Source organism: Pavona decussata, unplaced genomic scaffold (genome assembly GCF_977016875.1).
Source record: "Pavona decussata unplaced genomic scaffold, jaPavDecu1.1 SCAFFOLD_114, whole genome shotgun sequence".
Taxonomy (NCBI): Eukaryota; Metazoa; Cnidaria; class Anthozoa; order Scleractinia; family Agariciidae; genus Pavona; species Pavona decussata.
Window position 1 is genome coordinate 1039466 of NW_028145528.1, and position 22104 is coordinate 1061569.

General features: G+C 43.2%; 1 protein-coding gene and 2 pseudogenes across 1 annotated transcript; 1 reads left to right on the forward strand and 2 right to left on the reverse strand.

Moving 5' to 3' along the window:
- The first annotated feature begins 749 nt into the window (after positions 1 to 749).
- Positions 750 to 21772, forward strand: LOC146470047 (small ribosomal subunit protein mS35-like). Its single transcript, XM_085122154.1, has 8 exons — positions 750 to 1096; positions 5109 to 5170; positions 7034 to 7213; positions 16325 to 16385; positions 17165 to 17289; positions 17406 to 17515; positions 19299 to 19368; positions 20349 to 21772. The coding sequence occupies exons 1-8, from the start codon at positions 934 to 936 to the stop codon at positions 20526 to 20528; spliced, it is 951 nt and encodes a 316-aa protein (XP_084978280.1). The 5' UTR covers positions 750 to 933; the 3' UTR covers positions 20529 to 21772.
- On the reverse strand, positions 10377 to 12978 carry LOC146470048 (uncharacterized; annotated as a pseudogene).
- On the reverse strand, positions 13025 to 15316 carry LOC146470049 (uncharacterized; annotated as a pseudogene).
- Positions 21773 to 22104: the final 332 nt, after the last annotated feature.

A 22104-nucleotide genomic window follows, 5' to 3' on the forward strand; every position in this document is an offset into this window, starting at 1 on the left:
GGGGATATCTTAATTCTATTATCTCTCAGTTAGTACGCACGGTGTGATTGGTCAATTCGGCTGGCCGTATTTCACTGTACGGCCCGCTAAATTTGAACTTTTTCCTCCTCGTGCGCTCCTCGTGCGCCCGAGGGAGGCTAGCGCCCGATTAACCTCAGAGAACGAGATAATAAACCTCGTTTTCTCGGTCCGTACTGTACATTACTTGCAAAAAAATTCGGACGTTAAAATTTCGGACGTTTAATTTTCGGACACTTTTTCCCTCATTTCGGACAATTTTCGGACAAAAATTTCGGACACTGCGCTGAAACATGCCTAAAGTAAATTTACGACTTAAAAACATGAATTAGACTGAAATAAAATATGTAAAAATGAAAGTTGCACTGTACCTTCAAGGTTTTACAGCCGGATACACCAACGAGAAAATAACTCAAACTCAATCAAGCTTATGTCTCAAGCAGTGTCTCAAATATTTTCCTTTCCACTGATAAAAAGAACGACTGAGCAAAGCTGTCTTATCCGAATTCTAGCCATATCATATATATTGGCTTTGAATATGTGATGCCGTCGCTCAGAAAGTACTTTTAAAGTTTTATTTTATACTGTAAAAATTTCGGACTCTTAAAAATTTCGGATGGTTTTATTTTCGGACACTATTTTTGTCCGAAATTAACTAATCATCCGAAATTTTTTGCAAGTAATGTAAGTTACGGATCGTCGTTTCTTCTCGTTGATTCATGATGGCCCGCGCACTCCGCGCTTGGGCCATAAATCAACGGGGAAAACTCGGTCCGTAACTTACAGTACGGACCTCGAACTCGGTAAGTAAAAATTATTGCAGACATATCACTTGAAATTTTATGGTGACCAATAACCCATTGGTGGGAGCCTGTCCACGTGCGAAGGAATGGGTCGAGCACCAAGTGATCCAACATGGCCGCCGCCAGTGGCAGTCGGTTGTTGAATACTTCTCTGCCGTTGAGTCGCGATCCAAAAATAATTGCATACCAGCTGAGTTTCTTGAGAAATGTATGTCATCGTCTATATTCTAACGTGGGAAAAACGGCGGCGTTCATGATGAGAAACAAAAGGGAAGGTAAGCTAAAGAAAACTGCACGAATTTTGAACTTAAGTCTTAACTATGAACTTTTACTAGCAAACTTAAGTTTAAATCACAGAAATTTAAGGCGTTAAATTAAGCTTTTACTTTGAAATTATTCAGGCATGTAGACGATTTATGATAGCAAGCATCCCTTTGTCCATTCATCCAGTCATCTGAAATTAATATGCACTGCTGAAAAAACGTAGTTAGTAGCTATAGAGGAGACCCAGTCTCCTCTACTAACTATGAAAAAAACAAAATCTTACCCGACTTTAAGACATTGGCGTCTTATCTTAGAATAGAACAATGGCTGAGCAACTATGTCAGCAATTGTTCTGGGTGTGAGGTAAGACAAACGTTTTTACAGAGTGCAGGCTGCTAAATGCTTTTCTTAACTAACAAGATTAAGGGGGCTACAATCTTGGACAGATCAAATGAAAAATTAAGACCACCCCTCCCCCCCATTTCAATGATGGAAAAATGGCGCGTTTTGCTTTGCGCGCGGATTCATCATTGAATTTGGGGGGAGGGCGGGTTTAATTTTTCATTTTATTCTGTCCAAGATTGTCCGACATTCACACTGACGTTACCAGTTGCTTCATAGGTCAAATACTATAAGATGAAACCTGCAATCACGCTTTTAAAACTAAACATAGCGCAAAGAAACTCAACCACACGAAAACAGTGGTCCTGTGTGGAAATGAAAACATCACATAAGTACTGTATTTAAAAGGAAATCTTGATAAAGTGTGTGTCGTGTGTATTCTATTAATATGGAGATGGAATAGGCATAGTTGTGTGTCATGACTATTGTCGCATTAGGCTGAGTTATTGCAGCCTTAGTGTTAAAAAATTTTTGCAAGACAAATAAAGAAGTGGAAAACTGAAAAGGCGCCTGACAGAACACGCTTGTACTCAATTCAAGCTACATTGTAACATTACATTCCAGTGGTATTATGAAGGTACTGGGGAGTGAATTCATGTTAATGAATAAAAGAAAAGAGAGGCTCTCGTACATGAGATGGAAAACCATTTTCTTTTTCTTTCTTTCTTTTTTTTTTTTTTTTGTGCTTATGGGCGAAAGCCCGTGTAAATCAACTGGCTGGCAGCTGTTGACTAGACTGGTGGAAAACTAGAAAAAAGAAAAGAAGAAAAGTCTAGAAAGCGGTATCATATACGTTCAGCACACTGTACGCAATACACGCTCTGAACCCATGTGCTATTGCGTCTACACATTCAAGTTCTTGTGAATTTAAAGTTCTAAAACTGTCTTTGTTTACACTGAAGACCTTGAAGCAAGACTGTAAACACTTCATTTTATTGATATTTTTCAATTCTTAAGAACTTACAACGATTTCATTATTTGAAAGTCTCTATTGGCACGGTTTACAAACTGTTAGCAACGATTTTCCACGATTTACCACGGTTTCGTTGCAGTGAGAGACAAATGAAAGACTTGAATCAAATATATTTTACTGATAGCCGGAATCGTCCAAAACCGTTTGAAACCGTTCAAAAGCAGCCATAAACCGTGCAAAATACATCGTAAACCGTCAATAAAACGGTTGAAGTATCATTCCAGAAACATAGTTCCAGTAGGCGATGGCCGGTCAGTGAGTACTGTGACCCAAGGAGTTAATATTTTAGTCGTTCTCCGTTGTTTTGTATTATGCCGGTGATGCGACCACTCATAGACTGGATAGTTTTATCAATCAACTCCTGAGAAATACCACTGATTGTTCTCTGCACTCTATCACAGAATTCTTCATACGACACATGTATGATGCCTTCGTTCAGGGCATCTTTTTCCAACTTTTTGGAAGCAATGTTAAAAATGTTCTCAATAGGATTTAAATCGGGACTTCGCGGCGGTATTTTTAATAGTTCGCAATGACAACGAGCCATAGCTTCACGGGCTGTTTTACTGTTTTGGCTAGGATCACCGTCTTGCAGCCAGAGGTGAGTCAATCCCTTGGCAGATCGTTCAAACATGGTGTTAAAGTGTTGGTCAATAAACGATGCAAAATATTTTGCATCCATTTTTTCGTATCTCACAAATTATTGCTCCTCCACCGTGAGTTATTGCTACCATCATCCTGGCAACTTTACCTCCTGTTCCGACTTTACTTCCCTTAGCCAAACACCCTTGGTTTAAACCTTCGGATTTTTTTCGCCATACTCTCCCTTTGGGTGCTCGGGCTTGGTCCATGGGGTTGGTCTTGTAAATAAACGAGACCCCATCTAAGTAAAACGCGATAGTGTCCGTCCAGACACTCTGAGGGTAATTTGATTGCATCCGTCTAGCAAATTCTACTCTTCTCTCTTTGTCGCTTTGACTAATTAGTCCCTTTTTACGAGCCTGCAGGAAGAAGTACCCGTTTCTATTTAACAAACGCCAAACCGTTCGATCAGTGACATGACGAATTCCTGTCCGCTCCATCAGGCGCCGCGAAGAAAATGAACCCTCTTGCTCTCTTAACTCTTCAATGGTTCTAAGAATCAACGCTTCGTGTTCAGGAGTAAGCTTTTTCTTTCTGCCGCTCAAATGTCTCCTGCTCTCGTGTACTTCCTTGTATTTTGAGCTCGTTACGCGGTGAACACTTGCTGTCGAGACCTGAAAGCGTTCGGCGACCTCATTTAATGTGAGATTTGTAGTCATCTTTAGGACTCTGATTGAAGCCTTTGTTTCTTCCGATATTCTTTTTCTCGAGGGCATGTTGTCTGAGGATTTTTCAGTGCTTTTTGGAAAGTTGTGCAAACAATTGCGTATTTTATTTACTCTCTGTTATCAAAATATCGCACTTGTAATACCTTAACACAGACACCGCCTTCAGGTTGTGACGCGCGTGACTGCGTCAGACACAGTTGATATAGCCCGATAAATGTGTTCACAAATAATCTACTAATTAGTCACTCCCTTTGTTTTGTCATGCTTAAAGCCGGCTGACAATCTTGGACAGATCAAATGAAAAATTAAGACCACCCCTCCCCCCCATTTCAATGATGGAAAAATGGCGCGTTTTGCTTTGCGCGCGGATTCATCATTGAATTTGGGGGGAGGGGGGTTTTAATTTTTCATTTTATTCTGTCCAAGATTGTAGGTCATGAGGTGAGCCTGTGTATTAAGTGCAAGGAAACTGTCCTTCACTGTAACATTTACTGATATGAAACAGAGTGCTTGAGTGGTAGGCATGATCACATACAAAAGCTCCATGGGGTGAACACAGCTCCTGTGATGATTACAACAGAAACCAAGTACTTAATACTTTTTGAATTGTTTTGATCACTGAAGATAACCAAAGTTTAGTGGTTTTGTCATCAACAGAAAATTATGGTAATTATAGCTGTATTTCAGGTTTTTCAGCGATGGTAATGAAATTAAAGCTTTAAGCGAAGAATGTGTGACTTTTTCGCCAACACAAGCATGAACATAATTATGCAAACAGCATGATTCCAGGCACTTTATAAAGCACAATAAAGAAGTCCGAAGTAATGTGACCGTTAAAATCGTAGCGCCACAGGTGCGAGATAATTCAAAACCCTCAACACTTATAAATACAAAAAGCAATCTCTGCTTCAGAAGTCGTGGGCATCGTTGTCTAGCGGCGTAGCTCGCTGACTGAGGTGCAAAGGGTCCCCGGTTTGATTCCTGAGGTAACAGAGAAAATCCTTTTTCTTGTTTTTTTTTTCTTTTTTTTTTATCTTTTGGCTTTCAAAAAAGCCAACCATTCCAAAGGCTCCAAACAATTTTCAAAATTAAAACTGTCTTAAAAAATCCAAAACTATTCAAGGAGCGCAATCTTGCTGATGGCAAGGGCTAAAAATCTACTTGAAGTGGCCTAGGATGCAGAATAAAATGCCAGTGAGGCTCCTTATTAAGCCTTTATGGCTTATATTTCGAGTCCTGGGCCAAACAAACACAATGCAAAAAATGTTTTATACCTTGCCACTATTTACTTCTGCATTCACAAGTTGGCTCACAGATGCCTTTGATTTTTGTTTTTAGCCAAAGAAAAAAGAACAGAAAATGAACAAAAACAGAAGAGCATACGACATTGGATGGCATGGGTAGGTGCTTATTGATTGCTATAGTTTCCTCTCAACAGGGTTGTGATAAGGATGGCGCCTTCTAATACAGAAACATTTTTCTGTGGTTTATCGCTATGTGGGAAAAGACGATCTTAGTGGTGGCTATTGAAATCCAAAAAGAAAATTGGGGGTAACCTTGCATTCTTCGGGGATAATTTAAAGCCATAATATAAATTCTAATAAGTATTAAAATACATAACAATATGTATGGAATTCTTTCCAAATTAGAGCTTAATTAAACTTAATGGTGTGCGTCAGGTTACACACCTGTTATTAGGTCTTGAATAAATTTTTCAAGTGAGTGTTGAAAGTACAATACAATGCAACTTTAATGGGCAAGTCCCCAAGAGGGCTTTTTAGTGTCAATTACAAAATTACAAATTATGTGGGATGCAAAATATATCAGTTTAAGCTTGAAAAATTAATTAATTAATTAAGTTAGCCTTGGTAATGCCGAAACGTCAGCTTTTTACTATAATTTTTGCTTGTTTATGCGTAAGCAATTTGCTTCTGTTAAAAAATTACAAAATTAATGATTATTTACACAAACGGAGTAGGGCATGTAGTCCCCAGTGTGGTGGTCAATCTCTATCTCTGATTTCAGGAGAATTGCATCAATTACATGTATTGGGCCGGGATAGTGGCTTCCACTGGTGCCTTTACATGCTGACATCTGATCTCACCTCACACTGAAGAATAACATTGTAAATCACCATGAGACTATGTGATATGTGTGGTATATACCTTACTGGAACTTAATTTCACGGGTCCTTAATTTCACGTTTTCCGTGATTGTAAAAAAGTCGTGAATTTAAAGACCCGCAAATGAAACTTAATACCCATAGAGAAAATTCAAATCACAGAAAAAAATGATTACCGTAACATGTAATAATGTAATAACAACAACGTATTACAGGATATGTATCGACAAATACACAAATTATTAACTGGTTTTACTGGTAAGTTCCATTTTGTATCTTTTGTTGTGAAATGACATTAATTTAATAAGTTAATTTTCAAATATGTGTTTTGCTTGTTCCAGTTTATCTAGAAATTTTAAAAAGTTGAGTGTTTTTGAAAAATAAAATGAAGTTGAGAATGCTTGAATCGTGAAATTTAATGCCCTCGCCAACATTGTGAAATTAAGTACCAATAAGGTAGATACATTACCAGTGCCTGTAACCAAAAACACATAGGTTAACAGTGGCAGATTTAGGGGAGAATCCCAAAGGGATGAAAGACCTGTTTCTTGAAAGCCATGATAGCATACCAGACCCAATAAGTTTCTTAATTAATCCAATTATTTTTTTAATTGATTGGTGCCAATTTTCAATGAAAACTACAATGTGTAGTCCCAGAAAATATCCATACTCCCCCCACAGAAAGTTTTTGGCTTTGTACCCCCCCCCCCCCCAAATCCCCCCAGGTAGCTTCATACTTGGCTTCTAACATTTTGACTTTTAAGACCCCCTTCCCCCATAGGAATTTCTGATGACCTTCCATGGGGTGGGTATGGATTTTTTTCTGGAACTGCAGAATTTAAAATGATGTATAATATTTTTTATTATTAAATTATGTAAACACTTTAAATAAAATCTTGCTTTCAAAATCAATGCAAATTGGATCCATACTAACATGTAGGAACTTCGTGCTAACAAATGGTCTAGGGCTCGGTTTGATTTTGTGACTTTCGAGAAACAGGCTAGAGGACCATTGACATAATCTCAGAGAAATAATTTATTAATAATTGTAGCTGAGCAAAGGATCTTCAATTAAAAACCTCTTTGACTGAACTGAGAAGTACAAACTAACCCAGCTTACTTTTACTGTTTTAATTAACAGCACCCTGACAGAGGTGCGAACATGGCAGCAGGAGTCACAGATTGGCCGTCAGTATACTCTGGAGCCAAATCTTACCACCCAGCAGTCATCCCTATTTTCTTTAGAATGGGGCGCATCAAGCACAACAAGCCTGGATTTGGTCTGCCAATGAGAGCCATGGGCAATTTAGAGCTTATGAAGGTATGTTATATTGTATGTGGTGAAGTTCCAGCTTTGAAGTTTCCTCGTTTCTTATAAGCAACAGATATACAGTAATGATGTTAAGTAAGCTGGAATGACCACTCTTTATTACATGCATAAGAAGGAAAATGGGGTTCTTACTTCTTAGTTTATATTTCTCCCTAATAGTTTACTAATAGTATGACTGGTGAGTTACCATGTGTAATAATTACACATGGGAACTTACTCCAATAATTTTTGTGCCTATTGGCTATAATCTCCAGGGCAAAAAACTTTCACTCGTCCGCTCGTCCGAGACGAGTAGTTTTTGATTCGGACAACTAAAACTCATGAAGCACTTGTCCGACAGGACGAGTAAAACAATTTTTTACCATGGTAATATTTTTTCATTCAGCTTTCTAATGAATAAAATGCTGAGAAGTGACATCTTGTTAAAGTGTTTGTTTCTCTGTGAAATACTTGCTGTGTACGTGCACGCTTGTTTCGGCTCAAAAGAGCGTGAAATCTGTGTCAGTCTTTAAAGGCTGGTTTCCATATGATCGCGGATCGCAGATCGCAATAAGGTCTGCGATCGTCTGCGATCATATGGAAACACTTCTGCGATCGTCTGCGATCCTGCGATCGTGATCGCAGACGATCGCAGAAGATAGAACCATGTTCTATCTAAAGGCTGGTTTCCATATAATCGCAGTCGATCGCAGACGATCGCAGATCGCAAACAATCGCAGACGATCGCAAAAAAGGCTGTTTCCATATAATTGCAACGATCGTAGAGCCGACCGTAGCCATACGTTTTGGTGAGCGGAAATGTCAAATATACACGCGCGTGTAGGCTGAAAAGCAAACAACATCGCGAACGTGGAAGAGCAGAAATTTTGCCGCAAGCAAATATACTTCTTCTTTTTGTCATGAAGCGAGTCGTCGTCAGCTCTAAAACCGTCGAAAACATCGGTTTTGGATTCGATAACGACCGTACGCAGTTCTTATGTTGCGAAATCTGGCCTCCGCTTCCCCGGCCGATAAATAAAACTTCTGCCCGATTTGGTCCCAACAGTTGGCCTTTTGTTCTTGTCTTTAAAATCTTTTCTGCCGCGATTGTAAACACATTCATAACGAGCAACTTCCTCCATAAATTCCTCCAAATGACAACGAAATGATTGTTGCTACTTAGACCGTTCCTACCATCAAACACACGAGCGTTGAATCGTGGGAGAGAACCCGAAATATTATGGGATGCGTTTCGATCGCAGATCGCAAAACTTTGATTTCCATATGATCGCACAATGGCAATTGATCGCAGGGGATCGCAGACGATCGCAGGAGATAGAACATGGTTCTATCTTCTGCGATCGTCTGCGATCACGATCGCAGGATCGCAGACGATCGCAGAAGTATGTTTCCATATGATCGCAGACGATCGCAGACCTTATTGCGATCTGCGATCTGCGATCCGCGATCATATGGAGACCAGCCTTTATGTTCTATCTTCTGCGATCGTCTGCGATCATGATCGCAGGATCGCAGACGATCGCAGAAGTATGTTTCCATATGATCGCAGACGGTCGCAGACGATCGCAGACCTTATTGCGATCTGCGATCTGCGATCCGCGATCATATGGAAACCAGCCTTAAGTAGATCACAATGACTCTGCTCGACCTTTGGAAAATTGAGCGCAAGGAAAACAATAAGAGACCATCTCCATCAAATGAGGAAAACATCTCCACAACAATGAAGAAAAAGAAGTACAAAGAATCTCATGTTCGTAAATTCAAGCAAGCCTGGAAGAAAGAATTTCCATGGGTTGAATTTGACGAAGCCAAAAATGAAATGTTTTGTAAAGTTTGCCGTAAATATTCCTCCGTTTGTCACAAAAGTAGGCGCCTTTTTCTGGGTATTGACGGTTCATCGTGGACTGGTTTTCGTCGTGAAAGCCAGATTAGACACAATATCCCGATACCACTACTTTTGTTTTGAAAGAGCGAAAAACGAGACTAGACCAGAGCAGGCACCATTGGTAAGAATGAACAGGAAGATCAACAAAGAATCTCAGGAGAGACTTGAAAAACTGTTTAACACAGTGCATTTCATAGCGAAGGAAAAACTCGCCATAACAAAATTTTCAAATTTGTGCATTCTTCAGGAGAAAAATGGCTTAAACATTGGCCAACACTACAGAAATCCTACGGCATGCAAGGCTTTCATTTCCGCGATTGCAAATCATGAGAGAAACAAATTTCTAAACGACGTGCGTGATTCCAGCTACTCTTTGTAAGAAGTAGGAAACTGATCACAAGTTGTTAGGTCTATTTCGTTGTTACGTTTATAGCTTTGATTAGTTTGATATTTCTTCTTGGTCCGTAAAACCACATACAAACGTTTACCGGTTAGGCAAGCTTAGTACATATCCTAAATTCCCAACCCATGATGTACGGAGTTATTTATCACGGTAAACTAAACACATGTCTAAGGGATAGCAATCTTAATCAGTAATCATAGTACTAACACTTTTATTGAACTTGTAAATAAAGTGACAGAATTCTAAGTACGTGTAACTATACTGGTTATTGTTTTGGTAGTAAATTTACTAATAAAACATTTGGATCATTTTTTGGACAAGTGGATTTTGTGTTTGGACAACCAAAATCTGGAAAGCAGTTGTCCGATGGACGAGTGAAATGACAGAAAAGTTTTTTGCCCTGAATCTCTTAAAATAGGTGAGACACTTCACAGATCTGATAGTCTGTACGACTGCTAATTTGAAAATAATGAGGGACCTTTCTTCACCACCTCCCCCAAACCAGGTCCAATGAGAAAAGTTCAAACACAAGATTAACTTTGTACATCAAGCATGTAATTCTGTTTACATTTCCCAACTTACATGTATCTGTCTGGTAGTGCTGCATTACCAAATTTGTCTGAAGGTCGCAGTCTTCATATTTATTCCTTGTTTGTTGTTCATTATGGCTGTCAGGACAGCTGTAAGCTACACTTGTGGTTAAACTCATCGTTAGTGGATGAGCTTGGGGGTTGGTGCCTGAAAGACCGGTGGTGCCACAGAAGAAGTGAGCTAAGCGAGGTGCAAAACCATGGCAACCCTGTGAGCGGCAACCACCCGGCACCGTCACACTGATAAGATCAGTGGAGATAAAACAGAGTATGCAAATAAAAATACTTACCACATGCACCACAAACCATACTTACCAAAGGGTGGGAGGGACTGGGAGCAACAAACTTCGACAGCACAAGCTCCGGCAAGTGAACAGATGCGAAATGAATTGGCACAAACATGTGAGCTGTAAGAACCCAGGGGCCCCTGCAAAGTAGGGTGGCCGCTCCACATGTCCCAGCCATGCGGGCACCGCTGACCAGCACTTGCCTCGATTTTAACTTTGCCTAAATTACATTTAGCCACATTTAAACTCATCCTTAGTGGATGAGCTTGGGGGTTGGTGCCTGAAAGACCGGTGGTGCCACAGGTGAAGTGAGCTAAGCGGGGTGCGAAACCATGGCAACCCTGTGAGCGGCAACGACCCAGACCTCGCACTCCAAGTGCTTGGAAGGCGAAGGACCCGCGAACAGGGAGAGGGGGGACCTGAACCCACCAATTCTTCCAAGCACCTGACCCCCCAAGCCATACAAGCGTAACGGGCAGAGACAGTAAGCCATACGTACCACTCCAGGAAAGCGGAAACGCAACTGTTGACTACGGACAGTACCCGCCAGGACAACTATGACAAGCACCATTAGGCGTCACTCAAGACTGGAAACGGTAGAGGAAAGGGATTTTGAAAAAACGACAACTTGCCGCCAGTAGGCCATGTGTCACAGCTCCAGTTGATGGCAGCACTGAACCACGGACCCCCCAAAGCAGGACTGCTGAGAGCAGAGGCGGCAGCTACAAGGAACGAAGGGTAAGCGCAAGCAGGCCCGTCGAACCCCCACCACACGCCCTTGCCGGCAGAAGGGGGTGGGGGCGTGGGGCGTAAAGAACCTGACCCGATGGCCAGGGGAACGACGCAGGCGAAGCTTAACTTGCGAGCTGCTTAGATAGCGTAGCTAACGACTCTGTTGGAGTTCTGATGTACAATTGATAGGAGTTGCTTGACCAGCGGCCCAGAGCCTGAATGAGATGTTCTGGGACCTCATTTCGAGCTGCGACCGTGGCCGCGCCGATGCGGGAACTGTGGCTGGAAAAATTGCCTTGGACTCCCGAGGATGACAATATGCGGCTATGCCAGTCGGTCAAAAGTGCCTGTGACAAGGGACGACCATCGCAAAGTAAAAATAGAGGGCCCTGTGCACTTCCCCGGATAGCTAGATACGCCGCCAATGCTTGGATCGCACACAGAGGATAGGAGCCTTGACCAATGTGTAGAAAGCACCCCTTGCGGAATGGGTCCGTCTTGGACGCATTAATCCTAACCCTCAGGCAGGTGGGAGCAACCACCGAGTCAAACGCGATATCGGGCATCCCCAGATGGGTGTCGAGAGAAAAACTGGAAAGGTTCGGAACCGTGAACTCTGCAGAACGGAGAAAGCCAAAATAGGCCAAATTGCATGCGGTGGTCTGGGATGTTCAAGTCCAATGACTTAAAGATGACCAGCATGATGCTATCTGTTATCTGTAACATCGAAGTGGAGGGGCCACCTTGGGAGCGTTTGATCCCCCGCAAAACCCGTTGGAGTCGCAGGCAGTTGAGGAGAGGATCTGCGAAGCCGTGTTCGATGTGTAAGGACCGCACTGCGGATAGGTAAAGCTTAATGGTGGTGTGCTGCACTGACCTGGCCAGGAATGTGGCAAACAAGCACAGGGTCCACTCGTCAGCTGGGCATGGAGAGCCAGATGAGTGAATCTTGCCCAACTGATGGCAGAAGTCGTGAAACTTTCTCTGTCTTGAAGCTTAGGAGTTTCAGGTAGATGAAGCCAGGCCCTTAATCAGGAACTCACGGCACTGGTCTTCTAGGCTGGAAGGGTCAATTCGTCCAGTAGGCTTTGGGGAATTGGAACTGGAGATGGCAAGGCCTGTGGAGCTAACCGTCTGAACTCCTGCCAACGAAAGCGAGAAAGGGCGTCAGTAATGTGGTTATGAATGCCGGGGACATGTTGCGAGGTAAAGGTAAAATTGAAACTGGCTGCTGATGAAAGCAGCTTACGCAAAAGCCTCATTAGCGAGGGGACCTTAGAGGTCCTGGACTGAAGGACGAAAACCACTGCCTCATTGTCAGACCGAAAGAGAACATGTTTCCTGAACCATTGGTGGCCCCAGACGCATGATGAGACAACTACAGGTAACAGCTCTTTGTACGCAATGGACTCTGGGACCTGGGATGGGCCCCAAGCACCACTGAACCACTCATTCCCAAGGTAAGCCCCATAACCGAGGGATCCAGCAGCGTCTGAGGTGACTTCCACGTTCCTAGCGGCTGAAAGCCCGGGGAAAAGCCAGAAGCTGACTCCATGCCAAGCGGAAAGGAATTCGTGCCACCAAAGGAGATCTAGATGGAATTCCGTGTTTAGCCTGATTGAGTGGTCACGTTTGCGGAAGCAGCAAAGAAGGTCAATCATGTGCCTCAAGAAGGTGCGGCCTGGCCAAACAACTTTTGCGGCATGGTGTAGATGGCCTATGAGGGACTCTAACTGCCGCCTGGTACACCATCTGCGGGACCGCCATGAATGGATCAGCTCACTTGGGGCCTCCAGCTTCTCGGCTGGTAGCCGAGTGGCCTGCTGTTCTGAGTCGAGCTCAATACCCAACACCACCATACGAGTAGTGGGACCCTCACATTTGCCTGGGTGAAGCGGCAAGCCAAGCGATCCACTGACGGATAAGGCCGTATGAAGTTAAGGGCACACTGCTGTGTCCCTGGGGGGCCGGCGGTAATAAAGTCATCCAGGTAGTGCATTAGATCTGAAACACCATGTAAATTCAGTAGGATCCATTCCACCATGTCCGCGACTGCGCTAAAGATAGACGGAGCCGAGTGAAGGCCGAAAGGTAGGGTTAAGTCCACATAATATTGCCCTCGCCACTTCAGGCCTAGTAGGTAACGATCAGCAGGGTGGATAGCAATGTTGCGATAAGCGGCCTCGACGTCAAATTTTGCCATCATGGCCCCAGGGCCATACTTAGCCACCATTTGAATTATTTGATCCACTTTAACGTAATGCATAGCAAATTTCTCCGGGTCAATGCCATCGTTAACACTACTGCCGCTCGGAGACGATAGGTCCACAATTAAGCGCCATTTCTCAGGTTGGCCCTTCTTGGGGATAACTCCAAAACTGCTTACATGCAAATTAGGGAAGGGGGGATGTGAAAAGGGGCCCGCTACCCTATGAAAGGCAACCTCATTGGCCAAGTAGTCATCTATAATTTTTGGGTGCTGGAACGCTGAAAGTTTGTTCTTTCGGGCAGAGGACAGCTTCCGAAGGGGCTGGAACCCGAGTCTAAAGCCGTTCCAGAGGCCATTGAGGACATAAGACACCTGCTGTGGCTGGGGGTGAGCTGTCAACTCCCGAGCAAACCCTGAGGCGTTCAAAGGACTTATAACCGTGATAGGCGGGAAGCACGAAGGCACTAGAAGGAAAAAATGCACATGCTTAGGAGACGCAAACCCCAACGAGAAAAACATATGTATATCCAGATAAATAACCGAGAATAAAAACTTTTATTGGCAATCACCCTATACAATGAGGTAGAGATGCCCAACAAAGGCCCTAAACGCCACAAGCACAGTTGCGAGTGTTGGCTCTATCGAAATACAAGTCGGAGACACACGTAGCTAGCGAGATGGTGAAAAATCAAGCAATAGGAAGCAAGTAACCTAAAATCAAGGTAAACTGCCATGATGGCAAACTAAAGTCCCCTGCCATCGGAGAAACGATAATAAAGCACAGCTGCGTGGAAAAAACTGGGGCAAGAAAAAAAATTGCAAAGCTAGAAGAGTACATTAGGCACGCCGGGCCTTGCTTGAGGCATGGCTAAGGGTGGGCGAGCTGCCGCGACGCTTGGCATCCCCTCGATCAGCTTTCTCGGCGCTATCATGGCATGCGTTAGCGCGATGAGAACCCGAGCACAGACTGCAGCTATGCGCGTAGCGACAGGGGTTGACTGGGGCCGTGCACCGCCCCCTGTTCCATGACTTGCACAGCTTACTGGAGAATGAGGAACCGGATGGCTCAGAAGCCTCAGCTGGTTGGGCATATGACGGTCCACGGGTCAAAGAGCCAGCTGCGTGGAAGTTAAACAGCTGCACATTCATGCACGACCAATCGGTCAACTTTGTCGTGGCCGCATGTTCACGGAACGCTCGGTCATAGTTCAGCCACGCCTTACCGCTAAAATGGTGATGAGTGCGCAAAATGAGGAGCTTGTATTGTGTAAATCTTTCCAACGGTGGGCAAAGTGGGAAGATAGCATGAGGGAAAAGATGGAAAACGCTTCCATCCAGCTGGCAATGTCCTCGATGCGAGGGTGCTGCCTTTTCGGTTGCGAGGTCAAAAGGAGTCGGCCATCAAACATAAGTTGAGGTTCGGGCTCTCGTTGTTGAAGGTTGGAAGCCAGGAGATCACTTAAATCCACGTATTTGCCGCCCACGATCTGAGCAACTAGCTTCGCTGGAACAGGAGAAAAACCTGGCCCGACCACAAACGACTGATCCAGGAGCGAAGCAGGTTGAGTGGCGAGCGCCGAAGCCTGGTGAATCACATTGCTTGGCGGAGTAAACGAGGGCGCAAGCGACATGACGGGCGCAGCGAACATTTGCACGAACGAAGGGGCAACAACACAAGAAGATGGCCTGCCTTGTAACAGCTGTCTAAGAGGAATTGCATTGCCAGATGCCAAGAAACTTGCAGCCGAAGTATCCAAGGAATTTGAGGCAGGAACGCCCCCAGCACTCGCGGTTGACACAGCACTTGGTACTGCTTGAACTTGTTCGGATGCAGGTTTTTCGGCCACCATGGCCGCTCGAACCGTTTGGGTAATCAGGGAAATCATCTCGGGCGATAAAGTGGGCGCCGCTGAAGCCGCCAAAGTCGCACTAGCTGGCGTGGAAGGCAGAGACGTTTCACATTGACTACTCGACGAGCCATCCGCCATATATGACACGTCGCCAGGGAAAAGCCGAGCCTGTAAACTATTGTGAGTGTTTCGGGACATAACGAAGACGTAAAACGAGAAAAACTGGACAAAAAAGAAGCAACAAACCTCGACAGCACAAGCTCCGGCAAGTGAACAGATGCGAAATGAATTGGCACAAACATGTGAGCTGTAAGAACCCAGGGGCCCCTGCAAAGTAGGTTGGCCGCCCCGCATGTCCCAGCCATGCGGGCACCGCTGACCAGCACTTGCCTCGATTTTAACTTTGCCTAAATTACATTTAGCCACATCTAAAACAATAACCCTTATTTGCATAATCTGTAATTGGCCTGTGGGAAGTACAGGTGAATAATGCCCTGCTCTGATCTTGCTCGTAGCCAATCAGAGCACTTCTTATGTCAGCCACTTGCCTTAGCCATACAAAAAAAAAAAAGAAAGGGATGCCCAAGATGCATTTCTTTAAGAGTCACTTTAAAAAAAATATACGGTTAGGATGTTTTTTTGTTGTTGTTGTTGTTGTTTTTTGTTCAAACCTTAAACACATCACCAATAGATGAGTGTGGAGAAGGTGCCTGTAAGGTCTGTGGGGGAGCCGCAAGCATGGGCAAAGGGTAACCATGACAACCCTGTGAGCGGCAACCACCCAGGCACCGTCACACTGAATACTCAGTGGAATATTGAATACTTACCAATACTTACCCAGAGGAAGGGGAGGGACGGGGGAAAGCTTTTTTTTGCGACTGTACACGCGGCACAACACGAGCAGAAATGGTTGTCATCAACTGGGGAGCTGTAAATTTAATGGGGCTCTGCAAAACCCTTGGGTCGCCCTGCCTAAATTAAGGGAGTAGACAGCTGGCCAGCATTGTCTTGAGTTTAACCTCGCCTAAATTACATATACCCCATTTAATTTCTCAAGTTATTATTTGAGCAGCTTATGTTCTATTGTCTTTTCTTGTTAGAACTTTAGAATACAGTTTTTGTATCAGGATTTTTTTTTCTTTCTAGATACCAAACTTTTTTCATCTCAGTCCTCCTGCTATTGAAAGGCATTGTGAAGCATTGAAGTGTGAGTACCATGTATAATGAACCTGAAACCCCATCTGAAAGGCAACACCACCACTACAACTGCTGCTTCTACTGCTGCTGCTTCTACTACTTCTATTACTATCACCACCACTACTGCTACTGCTACTGCTACTGCTACTGCTACTACTACTGCTACTGTTACTTCTACTACTACTACTACTGCTACTGCTACTACTACTACTACTACTACTGCCACTACTACTGCTACTGCTACTACTACTGCTACTGCTACTGCTACTGCTACTGCTACCGCTACTGCTACCGCTACTACTACTACTACTACTACTACTACTACTACTACTACTACTACTACTACTGCTGCTGCTACTACTGCTACTGCTACTGCTACTGCTACTGCTACTACTACTGCTACTGCTACTGCTACTGCTACTGCTACTGCTACCGCTACCGCTACTACTACTACTACTACTACTACTACTACTACTACTACTACTGCTGCTGCTGCTGCTACTACTACTGCTAAGTTTCTACTGCTACTGCCACTACTATTACTACTGCTGCTGCTTCTACTACTTCTATTACTATCACCACCACTACTGCTATTGCTACTGCTACTACTACTGCTACTGTTACTTCTACTACTACTACTACTGCTACTGCTACTACTACTACTACTACTACTGCCACTACTACTGCTACTGCTACTGCTACTACTGACATGCAAAGTCCATATGCACTTGGTATGTTTTAATTGGTTGTGTTTGTTTCTCTTACATTTTCTTTTCCTTGTTATTTTAGCTCTTTGTAATGAGTGGCCACCCTCACTTGACCTTTCATCCGTTCCACTACGAATCACAACTAGAAATTACCTGTTTGCTGGACCCTCACTATACCATCCAGGATCAAGGAAAGTAAAACTTCAGGTACTGTATTGCCAAGTAAACCACACGAAAAAAAATAGAAAGTTCATTTTCTACAGCCTTGAGGGTCAGTTGGCAGGCTTAATCTACATCTTTACTTTTTCCTTAACATAATTTAGGTTTACGTAAAGGATCTGGTTTTGGATGATCATGCCAGGAAGAAGTTGATTACCCTTGTGGGGCCTCGCTACAATGCAGACACTGATGAGCTCACCATTATAACAGACCGGTAAAGTTAGCATCATAAATTGTTTGACAGTCACAGATCTCCCTTCTTATGGGTTTTGTTCTGGTAGGGGATTGAAAGAGGGTATCCTCACTAGAAATGTGTTGTATGAAAGAAATGTGATGGTATATTTCCAGCCTGGTGAATGAATGAGAATGATGTATTATTCTAGAAAGTGACATTCAAATCCTAGCAGTATGCAGGATGTTTGTCCCATGAACTTAGTTTAATGGCCTTAGCTCCCACAAGTCCCCTGTAGCTCACTGGCAGAGCATCCAAACTAGTAATCGGAAGGTCTTAGGTTCAACTCCTGATAGGAGCACTCGGATTTCGTTTATCTGAGTATGGCTGCATCACTTTCTAGAATAATACATAATTCTCATTCATTCACCAGGCTGGAAATATACCATCACATTTCTTTCATATACCACACGTTCGACATTCAAATCCTAGCAGTATGCAGGATGTTTGTCCCATGAACCTAGTTTAATGGCCTTAGCTCCCACGAGTCTCCTGTAGCTCAGTGGTAGAGCATCCGAACTAGTAATCGGAAGGTCTTAGGTTCGACCCCTGATAGGAGCACTCGGATTTCTTTTTTCCGAGTATGCCTGCGTCACTTTCTAGAATAATACATCATTCTCATAGAAATGTGTTATAGGAGAGAAAGATTTTGAATTTGCTCTTCAGGCCTTGTTTCGTTCAAGTGAACAAAACCTCTGAAAAGGATGGTTAATGTCACTGGTTTAGAGTACCCAGACACATAAGTTTTAATGAAATTTGCTAGTTAAAAGTTAGGACCACTAGATGCCTTTAGCATTAACTTGGGGGACACGGCTCGGCGATTGGCGTGACTGGTGACTCCCATTATGTGACCATATTAAGGCCTCGCTTCTCTGAAACTATGAGGTGCAACCTAGTCCAACAACAACAAAACACAACAACGCCCTGCAGTGGCAGCACACTTAGGCCAGCAACACCCCACTTCCGAGAAGAGTATTGACAGGTCTTATGTCTTTAATTTATTCTTACCCTTAAGGGGAACACATTTTGACAACTAGCTATTTCCCCTGTGATTTTTTTTTTTTTAATTTTTTGTGCTGGAAAAGACATTCCAGTGTAATTCAAACTATGGTCTATTTAGATTTTAACTCACTAAGCTGTACCAAACTATCAGTGAATTTTGACCCTTGTGAGGTATGAAAAAACTGCTTTCACTATTGTAAAACGGTTCCACCCCTGCAAGCTGACTCACACATTCTGTGACTTTTGTTTTGGTGTTATCAAGAGACATTTAGAAGTCTAATAAATGTTACTAGTGATATCAAGATCTTGTACTGTGAATACCGTAACTGAAATAAAAGGCTCTGTCTTGAGGGAATTTGGTTTATAGGAAGGAACAGGAAGATTTCACGCAAAGGACCCCATAGAAAATATAATATTGTAACATTGTTTGTTCAGAAAGTATCTGTGGTGATTTTTTAGTAATGAATGCATGTTTTTAAACAGGGTTTCCAAACCCAAGACGACTTGTGAAAGTACAAGGCCATTGGCTGAATGCTTTTACTGTTTACGTGTGTTTTGAGATCCTGACAAAACAGAAAGCAGTGATTTTTAAAATGGCTGCTTGATCAGGGATAATTCATGTAATAAATAAGAGAAACCCTTAAGTCAGGTTTTCCACTCTGTCTGTTTGTTTCTTTGTTGTTAGTTTTTTTCGTATAATTGGTGCGTTTTTTTGTTAATCAGAATATTGCCAAATATGTTCTGTTGTTGTTGGGTTGTTTAGATGTCCCACAAGGAAACAGAACAGAGATCACGCCATGTATTTGCTTACAGTGCTTTATCACGAAGCATGGGTGAGTTATAAGTGTTTGCTTTGTGAGTTAAAAATCCACATGTGAAGTGGTCCAATTTATTATTCTTGAACAGTATAACACTTCAAAATATTATTCATTCTATTTAAATGCTGCCAACTGGGTGAAAAATGGCAATTTATTTTCAATATCCTGCATCATCCAGAGGCGGTATAGCAGTGCTACTGGTTGTCCCTTGCTACAGGGACCAGTGCTGCGTACTCACTGTCTACACAGTTGGTAGTTGGTGCCCTCTACCAAAGCTGTATGCTGAGTCTTTTTAGAAATCAGACATTTTGCCCGACCACCACTGACTGCGAAAAACGTCGTCTGTTTTCTCAGTCTAAGTATAGGATTCAATTTTACTTTTGATGTAGCCAAGAAATTAGCCATTTTGTCGTGATATGGGTGTCAAAAGTAATTTCCCATTTGCTTAAGTTCCAGTTTACAATCGTGACTTGCTCGCACGTGTTTCCAATGCTTGATGCCATGTACTTGTATTTGCCGCAAGTTTTGATTGGTTTATTTTGCAGTTTGCGTCTATTGTGATTGGTTAGAGCTTGTGTTTTGCTGCGATTCTCAATTTAAAGCTGCCCTATTGCGCTTTCTTTACAATCCCGAAAATTCTCGGTTGAGCTCCCTTCTCTGATAAGCCTCCCCTCCACTTTAAGACGTAGGAATTTATTGAGCCCCCCCCCCCCCCCCCCGATCTTTCAACCTTATTCTGACGGGGTAACCACTACTCCACCACATCTCCACTGTATGAAAGAGCATTGGCATAATGTTGGGGAAACCTACTAGGAATATGCTAGGATTGCAGGGGGTGGGCCCCGGGAGAGAGGTTCCTGCGACGAACAGACAGCCTATCCAGGGGAAAGCAGTTATGCTTCTAGACTTTTCATGCTAAAAAAAGCTGAGGCAAGGTATCTGCTGATGGATCACAAGGATTTCCACTGAATTTACCTCTTTATTCCATTTTACAGAAAACTGAACCGTGGGAGACTGAGGCAAGGAACGAAGTGGATGAAAGCGACGAGGAGGAAGAAGAAAAGCCAAGGAAGAGACGAAAAAATCCGAAACGGATCAGACTAATCGATGGAGCACTGTATAGGATGAATCAATACGGCAAATATTTTAAAATGCAAATAAAAGTAAAACATTGATAAAACTGTGATGGAATAGGAATCGACGCTGGTTGATTTCAAGTCAGTTTACATTGTTTGAGGTGTTGTGGGAGCGTCTCAGTCGTGGAGTTATGATTGCAACGATCATTGCCGACCCGAGCTGACGTTTTTCTTTGTTTGTCTTCGCGTTCCCTGATAAGGGGGGATGCTACGTGACGCTCTCGCCCAACCGGCTATTCAGTCTCATTGTGGAGGATCCCCCCCTCTGCAAAAACTGACGGTGACTGTTCAGGAAAGTCTTGGAAGTTACGTAAAGATTAACTTGAGGATTTATTCAAATGACGCAAGAGCGCGGCAAAAGAATCAGTACTGGACACCGCGAATATTGAGGAAAATAGCCTTCGTAGCTGGTGGAATGTTGGACGAAAGGCAAAAATTGGGCGAACAAGCAGCGCAGCCGCGAGGGGAATTTGGAAAAGGCGATTTGAAATCCATTTTTTCGCCGTATCGTTCCCTTGGCTTACGCCGCTTTCTTCGCCGCCAAATCTTTGTACTCGCACGCGGACAATACCGCCAGCTGCGCAGGCTACGAGGTAGGGATGAGCTGTAAACGGACAGTGACGCAATTGAAGATCGACTGTGATTGGCCCAAAAGTCAGGCGCTTCGGTGATTGGCCCGTTTTGATGTTCTACAACAAAGTGTGCGCAAATGATTGTGTCGGTGGAATTAAGACGATTTCTCCATGATCATTGGTGAGATGGTGAAACGATTGGCTCAAAGCTAGACTTAATACAGAACTGTAGAACAGTCCGTATGTTAAGTTAGGGTGCTCTCCATCTGTCAGAGCTGGCCGGCCACACCGGTTATTTTGCGGGCGTATTTCTCCAATTTGAAGGCTTGGTTATTAGCCAGTTCTTCGAATTTCTTCAAAATGGCTCTTACATTTCTCCGATAATGCAATTTCGAAGAATTCGTAGATCCCGACCTTAAAAATGGCGCACCTCATTCTGGCCGGGCAGTTCTCGCCAATGGAAAGCGCACTTAGTTCATAGGGTTAGCGCGCAGTAGGACGTTGGATCCAAAAGTTCTGGAATTGAGAGTGAGGAAAGACGCGCAATGATAGGTGTTTCACATCAGCCACCGCCGCTTCCATGTTAGAGATAAGCATGGCGACTATTTGAAACAAGGCTTCGGTACTTGCTGTATGTTCTTGCGCCACTAGCAGTGTCGCCAGTGTTTGATATAACAGAGTTTGGTGAATAAAATTCTTCCTTTGAAATAACATTGGGCAATGTCTAAGGAAAGGTTATTCTCTGATGACCATTCTCATTCTCCCATTCTAGGACAATTTAAGTTGTATTACCGGAACAGAATATTGCCTAACCGCCACATATTCACATTTACAGCAATGGAGTATATGTACTGTTTACATTTTACCAAGCTGTACAAGGAAAAAACCTTTCTACTGGCCAGTTCACACTCAAATTTATACACAGATGTAAACTTTCAGACATGACTGATTTACGAAAGAATATGAAATTCAATCACAAAGATCGTATGGTTTCATTTTAGTCTAAAACCGTGAAACCGTGATTTCAATTTTAAGTTTAAAAT

What these genes read in the sequence shown, in the direction of transcription:
- LOC146470047 (XM_085122154.1), top strand. Translation starts at nt 934, where the DNA reads ATGGCCGCCGCCAGTGGCAGTCGGTTGTTGAATACTTCTCTGCCGTTG. An exon ending in GATGAGAAACAAAAGGGAAG is followed by an intron (nt 1,097 to 5,108) that starts GTAAGCTAAAGA and finishes TTTTGTTTTTAG; the next exon opens with CCAAAGAAAAAAGAACAGAA. An exon ending in TGCTTTATCACGAAGCATGG is followed by an intron (nt 19,369 to 20,348) that starts GTGAGTTATAAG and finishes TCCATTTTACAG; the next exon opens with AAAACTGAACCGTGGGAGAC.